General features: G+C 42.5%; 5 protein-coding genes across 16 annotated transcripts in view; 4 read left to right on the top strand and 1 right to left on the bottom strand.

The window, feature by feature from the left end:
- LOC118103442 (FERM, ARHGEF and pleckstrin domain-containing protein 1) overlaps positions 1–1,144 on the top strand; it is a 51,855-nt gene extending 50,711 nt beyond the window's left edge. For all 3 annotated transcript variants that reach the window (XM_047339123.1, XM_047339124.1, XM_035150409.2), the window contains exon 28: positions 293–1,144. In XM_047339123.1, the coding sequence (XP_047195079.1) occupies positions 293–368 (76 nt within the window). In that variant the 3' untranslated portion in view covers positions 369–1,144. The remainder of the gene's footprint in view (positions 1–292) is intronic.
- Positions 1,145–4,224: 3,080 nt separating this feature from the next.
- LOC118103451 (homeodomain-interacting protein kinase 1-like) lies at positions 4,225–5,560 on the top strand. Its single transcript, XM_047339152.1, has 5 exons — positions 4,225–4,461; positions 4,570–4,713; positions 4,857–5,038; positions 5,157–5,280; positions 5,368–5,560. Exons 1-5 carry the CDS (start codon positions 4,249–4,251, stop codon positions 5,530–5,532), a joined length of 828 nt encoding a protein of 275 aa, XP_047195108.1. The 5' UTR covers positions 4,225–4,248; the 3' UTR covers positions 5,533–5,560.
- A 55-nt stretch (positions 5,561–5,615) lies between these two features.
- LOC124851410 (proteoglycan 4-like) lies at positions 5,616–6,524 on the top strand. 2 transcript variants are annotated; one of them, XM_047339154.1, is made up of 3 exons: positions 5,616–6,100; positions 6,215–6,293; positions 6,379–6,524. In XM_047339154.1, exons 1-3 carry the CDS (start codon positions 5,765–5,767, stop codon positions 6,489–6,491), a joined length of 528 nt encoding a protein of 175 aa, XP_047195110.1. In that variant the 5' UTR covers positions 5,616–5,764; the 3' UTR covers positions 6,492–6,524. The 2 variants fall into 2 exon arrangements, with proteins under 2 accessions (XP_047195110.1, XP_047195109.1); XM_047339153.1 differs by having other exon boundaries at positions 5,616–6,293.
- A 2,601-nt stretch (positions 6,525–9,125) lies between these two features.
- Positions 9,126–10,521, bottom strand: LOC118103498 (gamma-glutamylaminecyclotransferase B-like). 3 transcript variants are annotated; one of them, XM_035150515.2, is made up of 3 exons: positions 10,249–10,521; positions 10,060–10,136; positions 9,126–9,898 (listed from the first exon to the last, which is right to left on the bottom strand). In XM_035150515.2, the coding sequence occupies exon 3, from the start codon at positions 9,872–9,874 to the stop codon at positions 9,401–9,403; it is 474 nt and encodes a 157-aa protein (XP_035006406.1). In that variant the 5' UTR covers positions 9,875–9,898; positions 10,060–10,136; positions 10,249–10,521; the 3' UTR covers positions 9,126–9,400. The 3 variants fall into 3 exon arrangements, with proteins under 3 accessions (XP_035006406.1, XP_035006405.1, XP_035006404.1); XM_035150514.2 differs by lacking the exon at positions 10,060–10,136 and having other exon boundaries at positions 10,152–10,518; XM_035150513.2 differs by lacking the exon at positions 10,060–10,136 and having other exon boundaries at positions 10,249–10,479.
- A 184-nt stretch (positions 10,522–10,705) lies between these two features.
- arl13b (ADP-ribosylation factor-like 13b) lies at positions 10,706–19,149 on the top strand. Of its 7 annotated transcripts, none has more exons than XM_035150505.2 (10): positions 10,707–11,303; positions 13,994–14,064; positions 14,148–14,397; positions 14,763–14,868; positions 15,078–15,280; positions 15,643–15,754; positions 15,871–16,030; positions 16,481–16,597; positions 17,079–17,147; positions 17,801–19,149. In XM_035150505.2, the coding sequence occupies exons 1-10, from the start codon at positions 11,245–11,247 to the stop codon at positions 17,875–17,877; spliced, it is 1,224 nt and encodes a 407-aa protein (XP_035006396.1). In that variant the 5' UTR covers positions 10,707–11,244; the 3' UTR covers positions 17,878–19,149. The 7 variants fall into 7 exon arrangements, with proteins under 7 accessions (XP_035006394.2, XP_035006396.1, XP_035006392.2 ...); XM_035150506.2 differs by lacking the exon at positions 10,707–11,303 and adding an exon at positions 12,910–13,122 and having other exon boundaries at positions 17,938–19,149; XM_035150504.2 differs by lacking the exon at positions 10,707–11,303 and adding an exon at positions 12,910–13,122.
- The last annotated feature ends 2,546 nt before the right edge of the window (positions 19,150–21,695 follow it).

The raw sequence follows: 21,695 nt of genomic DNA, 5'->3' as shown, positions 1-21,695 counted from the left end.
TGCGTCAAATCTGTATTTAGTTTTATCCTATGTGGGAAAAAAACACATTCTGTTGAATATAGCTCCACATTTCTATTAATATGCTATTATAATCTGGATTCATTTATTCTCTATTTGTTTTTATTGCAATTACTTAATTTAAAAAAGATATTTAGACCACAGAACCAACAGAATAATACATGAACATGAATAACAGCAACAATTTAATAGAAATGCGTGATGAGTTTAGTCCTGATGGATGTGACAATGATTGTTTATCTTGATTTATGAACTGAATAAATCTGGCCTGCAGGTGGATGGAGGTGATCCGCAGCGCCACCTGCTCCTCCAGCCACTCGCTGCTGAGCACCAGGAAGGAGCTTTACTGATGAACCGGCCACTTCCTCGTTCTGATCTGGACTTCAGACGGCACAAACACCAGAAAAGACTCTTTCTTATATTCACAGAATCATGTCACAATCTACACTAATCGTCACACACGTCACTCAGAAACTTAATCACGTCATATCGTAACGTTTTTTCTTCGTCAAACTGCCAACGCAAAGTCGTGCCTACGATGTTTTCCTTCCCGACTCTTTATTTTTGTGCCATCGAGTGACTTTCACACACACACACACACACATGGATTTAACTACATCCCTGTTTACAATACGGAGGATTTTTATCCCTTAAGTATTTCACTCCATATAATATTTCCTAGGTGATTTTAAATATTCTCTATTTTCCTGTAGAGCAGCACATTTGTGATAAGGTTTCAAAAATGTACATAGAAAGGCTTGAATAAGACCAGGATGAAATGAACTGTATGTGGGAATCTGTGTGCACGTGAACACACATGTTCAATATCCATAATTTTATGAATTCAATGTGACGCCAGATTGGAAAACATCCGTCTCCACTTTTTTTTATGAGTGACTTTTTGTACAGTACTTTGATACACTGTGAAATGTTCTTTTTTTTCTTCTTTTCCCGCGAGTTTTGTTTAAAAAGGCCGACTGAGATTTCACTGGTTCGTTGCCAAAAACCTTCTCCTCCGTGTTACCCTACTTTTTTTTTTTTGTATTTTACTATTTTAAATAAAGATGAGAAAAGATTGTGTTCATAAATAAATTAGAAAAAAAGGGAGAACATCCCAGAAAACAGATGTGTTTTGTTTTACTGTGGTGTTTCATGAACAGAGCCTCGGTCGGAATTGTATTAGAACAACACATCACAAAGGAAAAAGCATTTCAAGGAGAAATACTCATTTTTAAAAGCAGAGCAGGGACAGATTTTTTTACTTTGGCCGCTGTGGTGTTTTATAATTTATATAAAACAAGATAATTATTAGTAAAGTTACAGGCTCTCCCGCTAGTAATTTCAAAGACCAATGATTTAGAATGACATAGAAGCACTTGGTCGTGCATTCAAGTGTTCAAGACAAATGTATATCAGTGAACTTCTTTGCCCCCCTTATCGTGAAAACAGTGTCCTGTGCAGTAACTCACCTTCATAAATGTGGCTGAGGCCTGTGGTCTCACTCGCTCCTGGATCCAGCATGTTTAAGGAGTCACTTGTTGACTTCCTGCACCGCCACTTCCTCTTCTCCCACAAAAACCTGCAGTGCAAACACACTCGGCAGTGAAGAGTAAAGTGCGATGACCCCGTCCCACCTTTCTGCTCGACGAGGCCCAGATCACAAATGAGGAACAAACGCATAAAATGTCTCACGCAGCTTCCTGGTTGACATGTCACCCAGGTGAGTCTGAGGCGGTTTCAAAATAAAACCATTGACCCATTAAATTGAATGCTGATGCAAATGAGTGGGATTACATTTAAATAAACTCACTTGAATGCCCAAATCCTTTCAAAGTACCATATAAACTAAAGACTGTCTCGTAAATATGTACATCTATAATACTTTTGTTGACTAACTGGTTCCTTATCCCGCAGATGTGTTGTACTTAACTTGACATTGCTGTTGGTATGAACCACTCCCTTCCCAACGCTTCCTACTTGTTGGGGTTTTCCCCTTAAAGAAAAAAGGTTTGTTGTTCTTGCCTTTTCTCCAAATGCAGCCCATGACAAGTAATTTGATCTTTCTCTTGTAAATAAACAGCTAAGATATATTTGGACAAAATATTGTCAATATTAGCGACATTTAGATCTGATTGTATCGTTTGGATATTTTTGGGGGAAATACAAGTAATCACCAAAAAACTAATATATTTTTGATGCAACTTATTCTCCCACACTACCAGCTTACATTCCGAATAAAATAGTTTCCTCATTGTAAAACAATCACACATCCGACTAACGCCCATCGCGCACTAGTTCCCCTTTGCTAATCTTCCGGACATTTGGAACCTGAACAGGATTGTACACTGCTTTCATGCATGTGGTCATTTTAAAAACACTTTTTTAGTCTGGACATATTTAGAGGTCATTTTGTACAAACTGGACTAAATATTTGCACTTCAAGAATTGGGAATCTTTACAAATAAAACTTGTGCTTGTTCAACATGTCTGCTACACTGACTGGAATGTATTAGTAGAGCGCAGTCATAACAATTTGATGCTTTAGTGATCAAGAGCTCTATTTTATAAACATGTCTGACTTGCTTGTGCTCAGCAATACACAACACATGATGTTCCATCAGATAAACACAGGATCAGGGTGACCTGTCAGACAAGGAACCAGTTTGATCATTGCTCTCCCTGCCTTTATTATTAATGATACACACAAGGTTAAATAACAAATCACAAAGAAGAAAGTCTCTGATAAACAGATGGTTGTTTTTTTCAGATTTACCTTCACGTTTAAAATAAGTTTATTGATTCTGGGGTGTACATTTCCAGCAACGGGTTGTGTTCGAGTGGTAAAAGACATTAGTGTCATGTCTCCTCTGAGATGCGTCGTCGATCCTCCCCATGGGTGGACTGGAACCATTTGTGGCTCAGGTGAGAATCAAGGAGCAGATAAAAAGAAACCTTACCAACGGGGATACAGAGAATGTCCGCCTGCAGCTGCAGGTTCTCTTTGCATGCGTTTATTCGCACTTCTTTCTTTTCCTGTTATTTTTCCTCTTTCAGCAGCAGTACACCTTTATATTTCCTCCCATCAACACTTGTGACAGCAAACGAACAATCACATCCTAGTGTGTGTAGCATCTTGGTTTCATGGGGCTGTGGTCAGCTGATGCGTTCTGCCCTGATGGGGTCTCAGTCAGTCAGTCAATGTCAATATGTTTGCATTTAATGTCTATTAAAAAAAAATGTTTAATGAATTTTGTTTTGCCATTTCATTATTTCTTAATTCAATAAACCTGTGAAAACCTACAACTAAATATGTTCATGATATGAGTGGCGAAAATATGGTCTCTCTTGTATTTAAGGTTAGACTTTAAATGTTCCTGTTTGATTAAGCTGCTATAGGCCAGGACTCCTGGGGGAACTCAGTGCATGCTGGGAATTTTGCCTCTGGGCCCATGTTCATATTCTTATACATATTGTCCCATTTCTATATGTCACTAACTTTGTGTAGTTTGTTTCTCTCTCTCTCTCTCTCTCTCTCTCTCTCTCTCTCTCTCTCTCTCTCATAGGATCATAGGATGCACCTACAAAGAACCATGACTTTGAAGACTTTGAAGTGTACCAATTGTGATAAAAGGATCAAAGGAAAGGAAGTCCTAGAATGTTCCCTTCCTTTGATCCTTTTATCATATATGTATATATGAGTCACAAAAATCCCTCAAATCACATAGTGAGATTGTTGGCTTTGCTGCGCTCGCTTGTGCTTCGTATTTCGAGATCGGTTTTGTACTGAAACCTTCCAGATAGCTTTATTTTTCTGTTCCAGTTGTGTTTCACCATCACTGTGGCCTCTGGTTTCAAGATGTCCAGCTCCTTTACTGATATGTCAGGTAAGTTGAGTAATTAGCATCTAAAAAACACAGATGATTGCTAACTTTATATGGTTAAAAAATAAGAATTGGATTTATTATTCATTGATAATCCTTTTCAGATTTACCTTGAGCCTCAGTGTAACCTCAAGTTTGGCCTGTATTGCTGAGAACAAGACTAAAACACTTGATGCTGACATCAGTTGTTAGCATGTGTTAGCAGCTGGTAGTTGGTAACTTATATTGTGCAGAAGACCTTAACCATCTTGTCCTATATTCAAAAATAGATTTTTATTGATGAAACAAACTAATTATATGGTATAGACTTAAAGTTTTTGACGGATGTGTATTTTGCTATGTATCATATATGTATCAACATGTGACTTCATGTTGTGTCCATCTCATCTCGTCCTCCACAGACAAGCCCCTGAAACCCAAGAAAACCTTCCGCGACAGGGTGGAGAAGTTTTTCGGCAAGGGAAGGTTTGGAAAGGTCGTGGAGTGTGTGGACACTAAAACTGACGAAAACGTGGCCATCAAGATGACCACAGATTATTTCCAGGAGAATGCGCGGAAAGAGGTGCGGTACAAACTGTTGCTTTATCAAAACTGAAGCAAGAATTTGCATGTAGAAATATTTTGTAATTAGACCCATCACATTACTCAAAGCTTCCTCAATGTTGACTAGGCTGCAGATGCAGATCGAAGCCACATCATTGTCCACGATGAGCCCACATGTCCCAGCTTTGAGGTTGTGGACGTGACTCTGGATGAATACTTGAAGGATGTCAAGTTTATGACCATCTCTGAGATCCGGCCTGTTCTGCAGCAGGTTTGTTGGATTTTCTCTTTTCCACTCCCAGAAGTTTCCAGTGTAAAAGTGTCATTTCACTGTATATTTCAAATCTGATGCGAAGCAAATACTATGTACTTTGTCTTCATAACAAACTATAATAATTAATTGTGTTTCTTCAGCTGGCGACTGCACTGCTCTGCCTGGAAGACCTGGATATTGTCCACAGCGATATCAAACCGGAGAACATCATGGTGCTGGATAAGTGGCAGAAACCGCTACAAGTGAAGTTGATTGAATTTGGACTTGCTCGCCAAGGCCCCGACATACATCCAGGCTCAGGGGGACAGAGTCTGTTATACAGGTAAGGCACACAGCAGTCGCAGAGAAGACAACATGTGGCAGAGATGCTGCAGCTTTGTGTCACTAGTCGTTTTCTTTTCATACAGGAAGTTTAATGTTGTTTATTTTGTCTCCATCAGGGCTCCAGAGGTCATGTTGGGTCTCCGTCACAGGCAGCCTATTGACATGTGGTCTGTAGGATTGACTGTGGCAGAGATGGCTCTGGGCCGCCCCCTGTTACCTGGGAAACACGAGTACGACATCGTAAGTATCTTCCTCACAGATGCAAATAGTTGCAGCGTCCTGGATTTGTTTCTCGGCTCTTAAATCGGATCATATGTGCGTTTCCAGATGAAAAAGATTGTGAAAACGTTGGGTGAACCGCCCACGGACCAACTGGACGCTGGACCACGCAGCATGCAGTATTTCAATATCTGTGGGACATGGAGACTGAAGGTATGCATCCATCGATCATTCTATCCTTCCATCCATCCATCCATCCATGATTTACCCTAAACTCTGTCTTTTTGTAGACTTCATTAGAATTGCATGCTCGGACTGGGCTCCACTACAGCGACAGGAAGTGCTTCAAATCTTCATGTACCCTTGAGGAGGTACGTTAATGTTTGTTATGTCATATTAATACAAGAATGTCTTCAACAGACTCCTCAGGAGTCTTACTCTTTGACTGCATTTGCATCATTTGATCCGATCATTAGACATATTCAGAGCTTTGTCATTCCAGATCATGTATCAAGGCCTCATAGCTGAGGACGAGGAGGAGGTGGAGCACTTCATTGATCTCTTGAAAAAGATGTTGAAAGTCAACAAGAATGAGAGGATCACACCTGCTCAAGTGCTCAAGCACCCTTTCCTCGCTGTGGAGCAGCACGGTGACGGCCCACACATGACTGTCACCATGGAGGAGCCCTACGTACCTCAGCAGCCTGAACCACTGACCTCCGAGGAGGTGTATCCTTCTCCTCCAAAGACGACATCTTTGGACCTTGAGGATGAAGAGGTCACAGCAGCACCTGTCCAGCCGACTGTACCTCAGCAGCCTGAACCACTGACCTCCGAGGAGGTGTATCCTTCTCCTCCAAAGACGACATCTTTGGACCTTGAGGATGAAGAGGTCACAGCAGCACCTGTCCAGCCGACTGTACCTCAGCAGCCTGAACCACTGACCTCCGAGGAGGTGTATCCTTCTACTCCAGGAATCAATGTGTCATCTAATCTGGAGGATGAAGAGGAGACAACAGCTTCCGTCCAGCCTGGTTAGTCACACGTCTAAATCCCTCACAGACTCCCGGTGTTTATTTTTTCAGTCGAACTAATCCAACATTTCTTTTTGGTTTTCAGAGGTCGTGACTAAGAGCAGAAGAAAGTCGGCATCAAGACGCGTCAGGACGTTTTTCAAGCGCGTCAAAAAGGCCTGGTGCAGCTGCTTCAACTGCTGCACTAAAATGCCATGAGCTCCACATGGAAATTTTTATCTCAGTATTTCTTTCTTTCTTTCTTGATTGCAATATTTCATAATATTAGCATTTAAACATTTCAGTATTTCATTATAGCAGTATTTCTTGATTTCCAATATATCCTTATATTTGTATTTCTTTGTCAATGTCAATATGTTTGCATTTAATATCTATTAAAAAAAATGTTTAATGAATTTTGTTTTGCCATTTCATTATTTCTTAATTCAATAAACCTGTGAAAACCTACAAATAAATATGTTCATGATATGAGTGGAGAAAATATGGAGTACATTAGAGAGTTCTGTTAAGGGTATGCTACACACACACACTCCTGATCCTCCACTTTGATGAAGATTGGTCTTTAGTTTGGGTAAATTTAAAGTGATATGAATTAATTAAATTCAAAAAATTTAAAAAATGTTATTTTTCCATTGACTTCCTTAGAGTCTTATCTGCTCTTTTCAGCCATTTTTCTCTGCAGATACAAAAAGAAAGCAATAAACAGGAAGTTTTGAACGTAGCATTTCTTCCATTTTCTTTTACGTGGAATAATATTACTTCGATGTGGCACCTCTCTCTCTTTCCCTCTCTCTCCCCCTCCCACAGACACTGGAGCCCATCCCTCTGTCAAACTGTCCACTCAGCCACAAACACATCCTCAGGCACTGACACACTAACGACCACATACATTCTTGTCATTTTCGCAACAGCCAATTACAGCTCCCCCAGAACTGGCAGCTCTGGATGCTCCAAACGCCAGCTGAGGCAGTGTTTCTTTGCAGATTCTTTCTTAATTATCATCGCAAAATTCCAAGCTGATAGTATGGCGGCCGAGGTTTTTTCCGAAAAGAAATACTGCATGCGAATCAGCGAGGAGGGCATGAAACCGAACCCTCCGTCAGCTTGCAACAGACATTAATTCAGAAAGCAATGAGACACCCGCCCAGAGATCACATACCAAAGCAGCACAGCACCGATGTCATTAAAGCTGCCGGCGGTGCAGCCTCTCAGAGGAGTCCTTTCTCTAAACAGCATTAGGAAGTCAGAGAGCTGCTGTGGACAAACACATACCTCACACTCACTTATATACACACGCACTTTAGATGCCAGATCAGGGTGAACACAGACTGGAGTATACAAACAGTACACAGTTTGTATAAGAGAGTTAATGATGGGACAGAATCAAGTTTATCTCGTTTTATCTTATCTCGTCTCATTTTTATAGACGTGCTTTCATGTGTGTTTTTATCGTTTTCTTTTCACCTTTTATTTTACTTCTTCATTAATTTTTTTACTGTCATATTACTGCTTTCATGTGTTCAAGTTTCTGGTAGAGAGCAGAATTCATGGTTCCATCAATTATGGCAAGTCGTCCAGGTCCTGAAGCTGCAAAGCAGCCCCAGACCATCACACTACCGCCACCATGTTTGACTGTGGGTATGATGTTGTTTTTATGAAATGCTGTGTTAGTTTGACGCCAGTCGAACAGGACGCACACCTTCCAAAAAGTTCAACTTTTGTTTCGTCAGTCCACAGAATATTTGCCCAAAAGTCTTGGGGATTATCAAGATGTTTTTTTGGCAAATGTGAGACGAGCCTTTGTGTTCTTTTTGGTCAGCAGTGGCTTTCGCCTTGGAACTCTCCCATGGATGCCATTTTTGCCCAGTCTCTTTCTTATTGTTGAATCATGAACACTGACCTTAACTGAGGCCAGTGAGGCCTGAGTTCTTTAGATGTTGTTCTGGGGTCTTTTATGACCTCCTGGATGAGTCGTCGATGCGCTCTTGGAGTAATTTTGGTAGGCCGGGAAGGTTCACCACTGTTCCAAGTCTTCTCCATTTGTGGATAATGGCTCTCACCGTGGTTCGTTGTTACCCTTTCCAGACTGATACATGTCAATTACTTTGTTTCTCATCTGTTTTTGAATTTCTTTAGATCGCGGCATGATGTGTTGCTTTTTAAGATCTTTTAGCCTACTTCACTTTGTCAAACAGGTTCTATTTAAGTGATTTCTTGATTCAACAGGTCTGGCAGTAATCAGGCCAGGGTGTGGCTAGTGAAATTGAACTCAGCTTTCCAAAAAATGTGGTTAATCACAGTTCATTCATGATTTATCAAGGGGGGGGCAATTACTTTTTCACATAGGGCCAGGTAGGTTTGGATAGCTTTTTTCCCTTAATAAATGAAATCATCATTTAAAAACTGCATTTTGTATTTACTCGGGTTATCTTTGTCTAATATTAAAATTTGTTTGATGATCTGAAACATTTAAGTGAGACAAATATGCTAAAAAATAAGAAACCAGGAAGGGGGCAAATACTTTTTCACAGCACTGTATATTGTATTTAGGCGAACAAGAATGAACTATTCCATCCATCCTTTGAATGTTTTTGTCGTAGCGACTCAGAGAAAAATCAACCTGATCTATCCGGACCCTGGAGAACCCAATCTGTTCACACCAGATCGTCTCCGGCAGCGTCTTCAGGGCTTGGAACACATGATGAAAGGGTGGTGATGTTAAAAACATGTTTGACGGGTTGGTCCGGAAAAACTCACAGCACAAGTAAACATGAGGATTGGAGTGCAATGGTAATTTACAGTAAACAGTAAAACATACAGAAGTACGAGGAATTTAAACAGTTTTATCTATTTAATATGAGATGATTCAAGTAGAAACCTTCAGTTTTATACTGTTATTAACACATCATGTTAAACTGCTACCCTGATGATGATATACGATAAAATTAATACATTTATGTTGAGTTTCCTTTAAAAAAAAAAAAAAGGATAAATCTACATTAAGTGTGCTTTTAAAGACAGAGAACATTTTGTAGGAATTCAAATCTAAAGTTTCTAGTGTGATCATGAAAATAAAGACATCTCTGTTTAGCTGATGCTCTTCTCCTTCAGTCTCGATCTTCTCTGGTCACGTACTCCAGCCCGTGATCTCCAAGCGTGTCGTAGCTGTCGTAGTTGGGCAGCGAGGGCCAGTCCGGCTGATACGACGTCGTGCTGTACATAAGAGCCTCAGTGGTGCTGCCCGGCGCCACCTCCACCTCCTCGCCCTCTGCCCGCCTCGCCCACGCCTTCACCTCCACCTGGACCAGAGTCCGCTGGTACAGGGTGGGGACGGACTCGAAGTCGTCCAGGAACCTCAGCATCTTGTCGTCCACCTCGTAGATCTCCCCGTGGATTTTGTGACCCCGGCCGGGGAGGTTGAGGAGGAAAGGGATGTTGAGGTTGCCCGCGATGACGAGCGGGTACCTCTCGGCGGTGAGGGCCGAGGCGAGGAACTCGGCCTTCCCGTTGGCAGCGTCAAACATGTGGTGGTAGTTGGGCTGCCCTCTCTTCAGGGTGCCGTAGACGAAGATGCGAGTCATGAGGACGCAGGAGAAGAGGCGCACCTGGAATATGAAAGGAAAAAATAACATCTTAACACAACTTGTACAGGCGGTGAACACAAAGTGCATTATATCAGTGGATAATCATAGTTATTGATGCGTTAAAGTGATTTTAATGTTGCAGGTGATCAATGTGAAGTGTCCCCAGGGAACAAAGTCCTCACCTGTAATAAATACACGAGAACTACAGCCACGGGTTTGATGATTAATATGAGTAAATAAAGTAGGATTAAGAGTAGATCTGTAAAAGAAGTACCGGCAGCTGTCAGCACTGGAAACAGGTCACTTGCTCCGAACACACTGCACACACTGCACACACTGCACACACTATAGGTATTACACAACAAACATACCGCAGGAGTCGGATCAGAGTCGTGTTAACAGCAGCTCGCCGGTTGTTCAACGAGTTGCAGGCAAAAGGAAAACAAGGAGGAGCGGAAGTGAACTCACGCACGCGCATTAAAAGTCGAGCTAAGCCGGAGCGAAAATAAACAGGAGGGGGCGCCAAAGGGAAGAGGAACATCCAGAACACTGAATATTCGTCTTCTTCTTCGTTTTCTTTTTCTCTTCTTCTTCTTCTTCTTCGTTTTCTTTTTCTCTTCTTCTTCACTTATATCAGTGCAGATACATGTTTTATATTATATTATATTAGTATAACTCAAGTTATAGTAATAATAATAATAATTGTTGTCATTATTATTATCATAGCCCCATTAAAAAGATAAGCATAAATAGAAACTGTAGTTTTTAAATCATCTTCGGACTCTTTCTGAAAGACGTCGCTCACGCACGCTGACGTCATCACGTCCGCAGCCTAGCAGCAGCGGTACACACGGCGTAAACAAAGCGGGGAGCTACAAACCGGGCTAAAGCTAATTAGCTGCTGTTCCGTGAGTAAAACAGCGAATGTGGCTGCTTCAGACCAGCTGAGAAAACAACAGCTCTACCACGCTGCTGCATTCCAGCGTCTGTTTGGATCAGAATCGACTCGCTCCCGTGTTGAGACTGGAATTAAACGCGTTGACAAGATACCGTTACGGCTAGCTACGTTAGCTTCAATTAGCCTCATCTAACGGGACGGGGATTCCGGGTTTCTGGAAGTTGCCCGTCACCCAGAATCCCGTTTATCGACAACACACATGGCGACGGACGTTTGACTCTCCACCGCTGCTCATGTCGACCTGCAGGGAAGACGTCAACGTCGACGCCAACACGGGTTGGCTCGCTATGTAGCTAATTGAGGTTTCCCAGAGTTGGATCTGCTTGGGCTGCGAGAGAGGCTCGATCGAGGTGTGACCGGGTCCCGGCCGAGGGGACGCCCGACCGCAGTCACCTGGAGTCGGCCTGAGATGTTCAGCCTCATGGCGAACTGCTGCAATTGGCTAAAACGCTGGCGAGAGCCGGCCAGGTGAGTTGTGTGGCGAAGCCCGTGAGTCTGCAGCACAGATCTAACTTGGACAGATGCAAACAGGTTGTTTCTGTGGTTCCATCAGAGGAAAGAGATGGAGGCTGATTGTAACGATCTCAGTCTCTTTCCACTCATTAAATCAGTTCCTGTAAATTACCAGGGAGTGACTTCTTTGGATTTGTACAAATAAGAGACTTTATTAGTACATTTTTGCAGTATTTTGAGACTTTTAAGGGGTCGTGCTCAGAAAAATGTATATCTTGTATATTAACACTTTACAATCTGTCAGTCCCGTTGATTCCACTCCCATAAAAACAAAATGGGAAGGAGAGGTTGCATAGAATATACCCCGACATGCAACAGATATTCTCAGGCAGATGACACCCTACTCTATAGCTTCGCCCTATGCCCTTTAAATCAGAATGACTGGTTCAGTATCTTCAATTTAATATCCCGAATACGATCATCCTGGGTATATCTGATTACCTTAAAAACATACACAACAGGGTTTCCTTTCTTACGGCCTCAATATTGCAAAGAAACAGCTTCTTACTCACAAATACACTTTATTGAGAAAGAATAAGATCCACCCTTTTGAAAAAGCTTCAGTATTTCCACAAGAGCCGTGCTCCCTTCATTCACTTCCTTTCACAGACAATATAAATTAGTCAGGCCCTCTCATCCTACTTCAGCGGAGAACAGACGAGGAGCGGAGCGGGACAGGTTTTTGTCTCGGTTTGGTTTTTTCCTCCTCTTAGTTCTTTTTGTCATGTCTCGTGTTTTCTATTTTACACACATGCTCCAGAAAACGAAGTACGGCGCCATCTGATTGTGTGCGTGTCCGTCCACTCGCGTAGATGTCTGCATGCCCTGTTTTATTCATATCACCCTGCTTGAGTAAGAAAATATCTTGAGAACATAAATCAGCACCTCATCATCCATTCTCACTATTTTTGCATAATCTATTCAATGATCCTCAACACACATTCAAGTCTGTCAGTCAGTTTTTAACCTCATTTATTTAGATTTTTAACTAGACATCTGCTTTATTTACAGGTGTTGTGGTTATTTCAGCACGGTGGATTGTATTACGACAACATTTTAAATTCTAAGAACAAACCTCGTAGTCTGTTTTTCAAGGGCATCAAATGCGCTCCATAAAAACTTATTTCTCGTGGTGATTGTTTTATTCTGTGCAACTGCAAGATAATGATTTTGTTGAATAATCTTTAGTGAATGAGCCAATTTGATTTTAGATTAAATATCTTTGGTTTTGGCCCGTTGGTTATATAAAACACATTTAAAGCTGTGTCATTTAGTTTTTGGGGAAAATGCAATTGACATTTTTTATTATGACATTGTCGAAGCCAAATAGATAAGTCATAAATCCAATCATATGTAAGAAAGGATTCAGTGTCTCCTCGTTTTTTGTTCTTTTAATGAACATACTCTCAGCCTTTTTTATCTGAGGCGTCTTTGATTACTGTTTACACCAAAACAGAAAGGTGTTGGGCACTAAGATTTAATTGACGATGCTTAACCCACGTGGTACCTGTGAGGCATCTGATCCTATGGACTTAGTCTGAAATCCTTCACTAATCCTGCAGGCAGGTCTGTTCAGTGCGTCTCTTCCTCTATGGTCCGTGGCTGTGACGGGTTTGTGTCAGCGAGGGCAGCAGGGTTATGGGTTAGCGGACAGGGAACGGGAAGCATCTCACTGTTTTTTGGAGGTTTACGTCAAGATGATGAAGGCCAGTTGGCTCCAGAGGACGGTTAGATGGATTGTGCGGTTGTTGTCTTTTTGGCGCAAGTTTCAAAGTTAAGTATGCAGCCGGGAGACAAGATTTGAATGATGCTTATGCTGTGTTATTACCGTGTAAGCATCCACCAATATGCTGCTTTTAAGGTGCCATTTTTGTAAATTTCTCTTTATTCTCTTTGATGGATCCTTTCATAAAGTGGCTCCAGGATTTAAAAATATTGCTGTGAGAGCAATAACGCTAAATTATATCTTTTGCAATTGATGGTGCAAATGTTGCATTTCTTTTATAAAATGTTTGTTCCACTTGTTTATCGAAGTTCTCCCTAAGATATCTGGACGTTTGAGAAACCCGGTGGTAGCTGTTGCTCCCGTGCCGTCTTTGCGCTCCAGGTGTGTGCATGGTGCATTCCTGCAGAGACGGCCGAGCGGGCATCTGTTCCTTTGTTTGCCGGTGTTGTCCTGCAGGAAAGCTCATCCTGGCTCTCAATACAAATAACAGGCCCAGCGTGAATTTGTTTGTCTTCGGAGGACTTAAAACCAAGATGTGTTGTTTGACATATTCATTCCAGAAGATAGACACACAAATTAAGTCCACAATCTGGTAATTTCACTGCTAAACATGCATTTTATACTTGATATTGATAGTAAGCCAGTATACCCTATTTTAATGTATTAGTTTAATTTGTTTTCGCTGACCTTGTGACTGTTGCTGACCCAGTCAGCCTGCAGACATCTGATTGCGTTGGTCATTCAGATTATTAACTGGCTTATCTGTGCCCCCGAATGCGTCATGGACACTAATGCCAAGTCGATTCTGTGTCACGGACACAGCACATTTAGATGCAGGGCACCGCAGACGCCATCAGATGCCCCGGGGTTTTTTGTAGTAGTGATGTTTGTGTTCATTTGTCCCCTTCTTATCTTACAGGAAAGTGACTCTGGTGATGGTGGGACTGGATAATGCAGGGAAGACGGCCACAGTGCGAGGGATCCAAGGAGGTTTGTTATAGATATTATAATGTTTAGTTCTCCATATCATACAATTTCCCTTTACTCTCCTCGTTTCTTATCTCATCCCTCAGAAAATCCTCAGGATGTGGCTCCAACAGTAGGTTTTTCCAAGGTCGACCTGAAGCAGGGCAAGTTCGAGGTGACCATCTTCGACCTGGGAGGCGGGAAAAGAATCCGGGGCATCTGGAAGAACTACTACTCGGAGTCGTACGGCGTGGTGTTCGTGGTCGACTCCAGCGACGTCCAGCGGATCCAGGAGACGCGGGAGACCATGGCCGAGGTCCTTCAGCACCCGCGCATCGCCGGCAAACCTGTGCTAGTGTGAGTGTGATATTTCCCCAGAAATGATGCTGTATTACACACTTACAAACGATCGGACTATATTTTGAAAATGTGTGGAAAGTGCGAAGGGATTTAAAAAACTGTCTTGACACTTTGATGAAAGTGTAAAACATGAGGACATTATAGAGGCATTACCCAGCCAGAGACATCCGAGTGCTGAAGGCAGGTGGTTTGATAACTGTCCTTGCAGCTACTTTACCTTTCTCTTCAAAGATTGAGGGAGCTGGTTGAACCCGGCAGCTAGTTGAGCCAAATCACAGGAGAGTGCAATGTGTTCTTCTATTTATTTATTTTTCCTGCACGTCAGCACTCACTGATATCTCTGTATTCCTCTGTGCGTTCAGCCTCGCCAACAAACAGGACCAGGACGGAGCGCTGGCTGAAGCCGACATCATTGAGAACCTGTCGTTAGAGAAGCTTGTCAACGAGAACAAGTGTCTCTGTCAGATCGTAAGTGTTTGTGCACCTGTTGGGGGAATGGCAGTCGAGTGGCGTTAAGGGCATTTGGTTTAACTGCAGTAATACCCAGCTATAGACTAAGAGCAGGGCTTTTAGAGACAAGTTTATTGTCCTTCTCGACCGTAGCACAGTGTAAGACAGCAAGTAGTTTAGAGGACTGCTGGCAGCATCTAATCTCTGAATATGTGCTCCTGCGCCAGGAGCCATGCTCTGCAGTCCTGGGTTATGGCAATAAGATGGACAAGTCCATCAAGAAGGGCCTGAACTGGCTCCTCAGCAACATCGCCAAAGACTATGAGGCCATCACCGAGCGCGTGCAGAAGGACACGGCCGAGCAGCGCGCACAGGAGGACCAGGACAAGAAGGAGCGGGCGGAGAGGGTGCGGCGGATACGAGAAGAAAGGTTAGGAAAACACAAGGGGCCATAAAAATAACATCTGTAGACTGTAAAGCACTGTCCTCATAAGAGCTACTAAAAATCACACGTGAACATGACAATGGGGAAACCATAAGGTGGAGGCAGATAAGGAAATAAATTATGTTGGGACAGATAAAAGAAGGAGAAGATGGACAGAGGCAAATGATAAATGAAGCTGGTGGGAAGTTGAAATGTCAAAATGCCAAGGATTTCCACTAAAGTCTCCCCTCTGTCTGTAAAAGTATATTTCCCCTCGCTTCTTTGAGCTTGAGTTATATTGAAGGAGACATTTCTTTCCACGTTTGTATTAATTGTGACTGGATGTTGACATCTTGTTGTCTCTGCAGAGAACGGGAGGAGCGAGAAGAGGCAGAACAAGAAGGCCGGCCAATCCAAGAGGAGCTTGATGATGAAAACGTTCCCAGCCCCTTCCAGCCAATCAACAGCGTCATCACTGAGGTGTGTAAAACTGTTGGTTTACGCACAACTGGAAGGTGTCGTGTTGCGTAGGAGCTCAAGTTAAAGCATTCTGTATTTCAAAGAGCTCAGGAACGAGGGTTTCATTCTCCTTTCAGAACGAGGATAAAGAAAAGGAGAGGAGGCGGCAGAAGGAGCTGCAGGAGGGCAGGAGTAAAAGCCTGAAGGCGGATGGTGATCAAGGGGAAGAGGAGTGTGAAGAGGGCGAGGAGGAAGAGCCAGAGGATTCAAGACGAGCGTCGGAAAGCGCAAGTTCAGGTGAGTGATACGTTTGTAAATTCGCCTCAAAAATACATACAGTTATATGTCTGGGAATAGTTTTAAAGAACGTGAGAGCGTCTTTGAAGAGGCTCAGCTTCTGGCGTGTGAATTGGCTTTGAACCATATGGAAAGTAAATCTGAGCTTGTTGATAAACACAAAGCAAGAAATGAAAGCCGTTTTTACAGCAAACGATAAAACAAACATCTGAAACGAGTATTTTAAAGGCGCTAAAAATACTATCAGCAGTCTGTAATGCAATCTCTACTGAAGTACTGAATATGTGAAAAAGATAAACACCTGATAAGTCAAGGAGTAAAACGAAGGGCAACAGGAAATTACTTGAACACATTTGTTCAGGCCCATGTAGAAAATTGTAGTCATTACCATATTTACAAAGTCCAACCGCTGTCTCGTGTCTCATGCCCGAAACCTCTCTGCACGTTCAGCCACAACAGGCGAGCAAAGCAAGAAGAAGAAGCTCTTCCTGAAGAGGAAGCACCGCGTGGACCCCCTGAGGACGGAGGACGGGCCGGCGGAGAGCCTCGCCCCGCCGGCGCCTCCTGGTGAGTGTGGACATCGATTCAAGCCGCCATCCTTGAACGTACGCCTGCATAGTCTGAGTCTAGTGTCTCCCCCACAGTGCTGCTCGTACTTTAAGTTACTAGTAATGCAAACCAGTTAATTCTTGTTACTCCTGTTTTCCACCTACAAACCAGTGGGAGGCTTTTATTTTGAAGCAGCTACAGGAAGTGCAATTTTATTTTTTAGAGCCCAACCAATATGGATTTTTGAGGGCGTATAAATGCTGATATTTACATATAAACACAAATTTACATCTTGTCTTTTTATTAAATAAACCAATTTTTATTTTTTGTATCTAGAAAGTAGCAGGGCTGTGTAGACTGTCAAATTAACTTCCGTGTTGTCACCGTTGCTCCTCAAAAGCTCTCAAGGAGCCACATGCACCAGATCCTGAAGAGGGAACCTGAACGTCACTTTTTTCACTCTGATGAGTTTGTGTGTCTCTTTTAATTTTTTTTTTAGTGGGATGGGCCACACCCAAAGCTTCTAGGCTGCCAAAACTAGAGCCGCTGGGGGACTCGAAGCATTCCGGTAAAGCTGCCTGTGTGACGTCTGGTTATGCTTCATCCCTCGTTGACCCTCCACAGTTCGATTTCATGCATTACTTCCTTTTTTGTTGTTCAGCCCAATCAGCCATTAATCTTCTCGCTAACCTGGTCTGCGTGTGGATTAACCCATTCATTAAATGTCACGGCTCGGACTCAGTGTTTCCTCTGCGCGAAATTCGCTGGAGTGCGATTCGGAACAGCCGTGTTTGTGGATTCCGCTTGCGGTGTCGGGGGGGGGGTCTGGTGGATTTGCACGTTCCACAGCAGCGGCGGTAAATGTCTCAGCGTGCCGTTGCAAAGGAAACACTGAAACCTGCCTCGCGATGTGTGTCGACTGTTAATTAGCATAACAGACCCACATCGCTGTCTTTTTTGTTTTTCTCTTCTCCTGCGTCTCACCAGGCATGTGTTTGAATGTGTGTGGTTCCCTTCGTGGTGGCAGACGTCTTAATCAACTCAAAGGCCTGTTTGTGTGCTCACCCACATTTGTCCTCCGTCCACCACACCTCAGTGTCTTTCTCATTTTCGCTTATGTTCTTCTAACTAGAGCTCAAATTGACATTGTTTGAACTCCAGGTCTCAATGGAATGTCGTTTACTAATAAAATCCAACCCTTTCTCTTCATGCCCTCCACAGACTTTTTCAAGAAGCCTCTCCCGCCTGTTGCGAACAGGCCGCAGCCTAACGGTGACGCTCATGACATCATTTTCTAGCCTCTTTTCGCTGAGGTTCCAATCACTGCTCTCCCCTTTTTTCTTGCTTTCTGTCTCAAGCGAGCAGCGGCTAGTCAGCCCGAACGCACGGACGACTCGACGCGGGAGCCGGTGAAAGCGCGGCCGACGCGGAGCGCAGGAGCGTCCCGGGAAGCGACGTCCTGCTCAGAAGCTGAAAATTCGGTTTCACGGACTGACACAGCGTTCGTGTGAAACGTTGAACCCGGCCGAACTGATTTTTGTCGGGGTTCCGAGTTTGGTCAGCAGAAGCACTTTTGGTGCTGAAACTTTATTTTTTATTGATAATATCAGTGTTAGACAGCTTGGACTCCGTTTGTCCAACTGAGATGCTTTTAATTGACAAAGAATGTAAATATGTTTATTATTATTTCATCCATTTATTTTTGCATTTTCTGTCTTGTAATGTGCGTACGATGTTGTGGATGTCGGTCAAAAAGCAAAAAGGTCTTAAGTGCTTTAAATTCGATCTTTTAAAAACTGACAAATAGTTCCCTGTTTTTTAACAGTGATGTAAAATGAGGATGGAAACAAGGATGAACTGTATAATAGGACATTGGATACGTGTTACACTACATCATGAACTGGTCAGTTTTAGTAATGAATGTCTCCACATTTCAATTGATGATTGTAAAGTTTTTACGGCCACCGAACAGAAAAAAAACTGTAATAAGGGAAACGTTTTTTTTTTTTACACTACTCAGCAGCATCGTAAAGCAGCATATCTTTTTATTTATTGTTAAGAATGTCAACATGTGAATATATATTTGTCTACAGGGCTACAGATTGTTTCATGCATTCTGCTGTTCACACTGTGTACCTGCTTTTAAAGTGATATTTCTCCCGAGGCAGGAATCAGCCTCAGAGGTGGCCCCGAGGAGGGAGCCGGCGTCGCTGCCGTCTCGTTTGTTGTTGCTCCGACTCCGCACACTTTCTCGCTTTGAGAGTAGCGGGGGAAATAGCTAAAATCAGGAAAAACAACAAATCTGCAACAACAAAAAAAATGCCCCAGTTAAGTTTTTCGTTTGAAGCGTTTGCAGCGGGACAATGAGGGAGGAGAACGTATCACTACACCGACACCTGGAACAGACAATACTGGGCCAGAACTCATGAGAATATGTGCAAGCATGAAATATCACTTTAAAACCACAATGGAACATTCACTCTCTTGTTAATGAGCTCAATAATTGAAAACATATTTTTTCTACCCAGCTTGAATTTTGTAACGGCACAATTAAAGATGTTTCTCGTCGATCATGGTGTGATTAGAATCCGTTTGTGTTTGTTTTACTGCAGGATTTCTCCATCGCCAGCAGCTGCGGCTGCTGTGGAGCGTTGGTTGTGTTTTATTTTGGGCTCAACGTGAACACGCGTCGCTTCATCTCTCAGCTTCTGCTCAGGATACATATGTCGCTGCTTGTGTTTATCCAGTGTTTCTGGTTCTGGCTCTTAATGCAGATGCTGTAAAGGTTAGGATCAGTCTTTCTTAATGGAAAGAAATAACCTAACATTGACATTTTACTGTAAACCAGCAGCACAGCTCAAGTAAATATACTTTATTACTTTAATTAACTGGGAGACACAAGAATAAGTCACAAAAGACAAATGCTAAATGTGGGTGGCAGACAAACACTAACAGAGATATTTGTTCATATTTAGGTTATTATTTTAAATTGTTTACATGCTCTAATGTTCAGAAAATGTCACTTTCCTCAAATACATCCATTGCAGCAGCTTCTCTTCTCAGTCTGAAACACGGGTTTAAATGTTAAATTGTAATGCTTCAAACTATGCTCAATGTTAAACTCTCTGCATGTGATTTTTGAGATTGAACGTGCCCCTGACTTCCACAGGATGCCGGTCAGATGAGATACTGTAGGCGTTCACTGTGCAAATGTGTGATATCCGGACACGTAACTTGACATCACGCTTCCCTGGGAGTGTGGCGCCGCGGCGTTTCAGGAGGTTTCCACTCTCACTAACTTTGCAGACCTTGCTGTTAGAGGGAGAAGCAACTAAATCTACAGCCCCAACTCAGAAAAAGTTGGGACGGTATGGAAAATGCACATATTAGAAAAAGACCAGTGATTTCTACATTAACTTTGACTTGTATTTCATTGCAGACAGCATGAACACAAGATATTTTAGGTTTTGTCTCGTCAACTTCATTTTCATTTGTAAATATACGTCCATTCCTGCCATTCAGGCCTGCAACACATTAGGGGGCATGAGGTAGACTGATTAATGATGTGATTTGAAACAGGTGAAGTCAACATGTGATTTTAATGTAGTGTCGTGATTTGGTGCAAAAGCAGCATCCAGGAAGGGCCTCGTCCTTTAGGAGCAGAGGTTTGCCAGTTTGCCAACAAATGGGTGAGAAAGTTATTGAAAAGTTTAAAAACGGTGTTCCTCAAAGAAAGATAGGAAGGGATTTGGATATTTCACCCGTCTGACTAACTGTGCTCTCTGATCAATCAGACAGTATAACCACAGGGGCTCAGGATTACTTTAATACGTAGTTACATCCACAAATGCCAGTTAAAACTTTACTGCGCCAAAAGGAAGCCTTGTGTCAACAGTGTCCTGAAGCGCCGTCGACTTCTCTGGGCTCGAGGGCGTCTGGGAAGAAGTGGATGCCGATGTGCTACCGGACCAAAGAAGTAGAATGACACCTCCATCACGTGTGAAAAGGAATGGCAACATTACAAAGTGGTAAATGCTTTACTGTCCCAGCTTTTTTTGAAACACGTTGCAAGATTTTGAAGGTCAAACATCAGAACATTTGCTTTTGTGTTGTTTTCATTGTAAAACAGGTCCAAGATCATTTACACATTTTAAATGTAACATACCGTTACAAGTTTTTCTGATTTGGGGTTGTAGAATCACTTTGATTAGGTTGAAAAATCCTGCTCCTGTTGAGTATTTGCTGTTCCCGGTGTGTGACTTGTTGTGCCGACACCAGAAAATCAGTGAGTGTGTGCAACGACCTGGATTTCCATCATCAACAGTGACAGATGAGCTGAAGCGAGACCAGATTTTGAATGAGCGGCTTCATTACGCAGCTCTTCAGGGAGAGCAGCGAGACAAAAGTGAATCAAAGCGAGGGATCAAAACACCAGAGAACGATATCGAGAAAACTTTCACTTGTGTTTGACAAATGGCTGTAAGTCTGCGTGGCGACCTGCTTTGCATTTCAACGAGCCTCGCTGCGTGTTTCCTGTTAATAACAGATACTATGAAGTGTGTTCACAGGAAGCGTCACATCTTATGACTCCCTGTGAATGAACTTGTGACAATTATAAACACACAGAGCCCGGATTCTCCTCAGCACTGTGGTGATCTGTCACGAATACAAATGAATCCGCCCGGGGGCAAAACATATTCCAGTGTAGAATTAGGCTGAGTGATATTAAATACAAAAAAACCTTGAATCTTCACGCTGCAACAGGCAGAAAAATACCTGCTCTGAAATGACAGATAACACAAAATGTTAAACTATATCAATTATTTTAAGGGTTTCAGAAGTTATAAATCCACTGTTGACAAAGTAATTACACATTTTCAGTGGCCTGGCCTCATCTTCTGTTATTACATCTTCATCCAGAGACAGCAGGGAGAGAAATGCACTGTAAACATATTTTAAACAGTTAAAATTGGCACCCTTGTTTTCAAAAAACGGTAGAATGCATTTAATAACATAAAATTAATGATTAGGCACGTACCAAAAACAGTATATGTCTGTTATTTTTTTACAGTTAAAGGTTTTCTATATCAAGGAAACTATTGTCATTTAATAAAAA

Source organism: Hippoglossus stenolepis, chromosome 24, assembly GCF_022539355.2.
Source record: "Hippoglossus stenolepis isolate QCI-W04-F060 chromosome 24, HSTE1.2, whole genome shotgun sequence".
Classification (NCBI taxonomy): Eukaryota; Metazoa; Chordata; class Actinopteri; order Pleuronectiformes; family Pleuronectidae; genus Hippoglossus; species Hippoglossus stenolepis.
The sequence above is the reverse complement of the archived record's forward strand: the minus strand, read 5'-3'. Positions and strand labels throughout refer to the sequence as shown.

Bases quoted from the DNA above. Each gene is read 5' to 3' on its own strand.
- arl13b (XM_035150501.2), top strand. From the start codon at position 13,046: ATGATGAAGGCCAGTTGGCTCCAGAGGACGGTTAGATGGATTGTGCGG. The intron at 15,281-15,642 runs GTTAGGAAAACA...TTGTCTCTGCAG, and splicing joins CGGCGGATACGAGAAGAAAG to AGAACGGGAGGAGCGAGAAG. The intron at 16,598-17,078 runs GTGAGTGTGGAC...TTTTTTTTTTAG, and splicing joins CGCCCCGCCGGCGCCTCCTG to TGGGATGGGCCACACCCAAA.
- LOC118103451 (XM_047339152.1), top strand. From the start codon at position 4,249: ATGTATCAACATGTGACTTCATGTTGTGTCCATCTCATCTCGTCCTCC. The intron at 4,462-4,569 runs GTGCGGTACAAA...AATGTTGACTAG, and splicing joins AGGAGAATGCGCGGAAAGAG to GCTGCAGATGCAGATCGAAG. The intron at 5,039-5,156 runs GTAAGGCACACA...TGTCTCCATCAG, and splicing joins GGACAGAGTCTGTTATACAG to GGCTCCAGAGGTCATGTTGG.
- LOC118103498 (XM_035150515.2), bottom strand. From the start codon at position 9,874: ATGACTCGCATCTTCGTCTACGGCACCCTGAAGAGAGGGCAGCCCAAC.
- LOC124851410 (XM_047339153.1), top strand. From the start codon at position 5,765: ATGTATCAAGGCCTCATAGCTGAGGACGAGGAGGAGGTGGAGCACTTC. The intron at 6,294-6,378 runs GTTAGTCACACG...TTTGGTTTTCAG, and splicing joins AACAGCTTCCGTCCAGCCTG to AGGTCGTGACTAAGAGCAGA.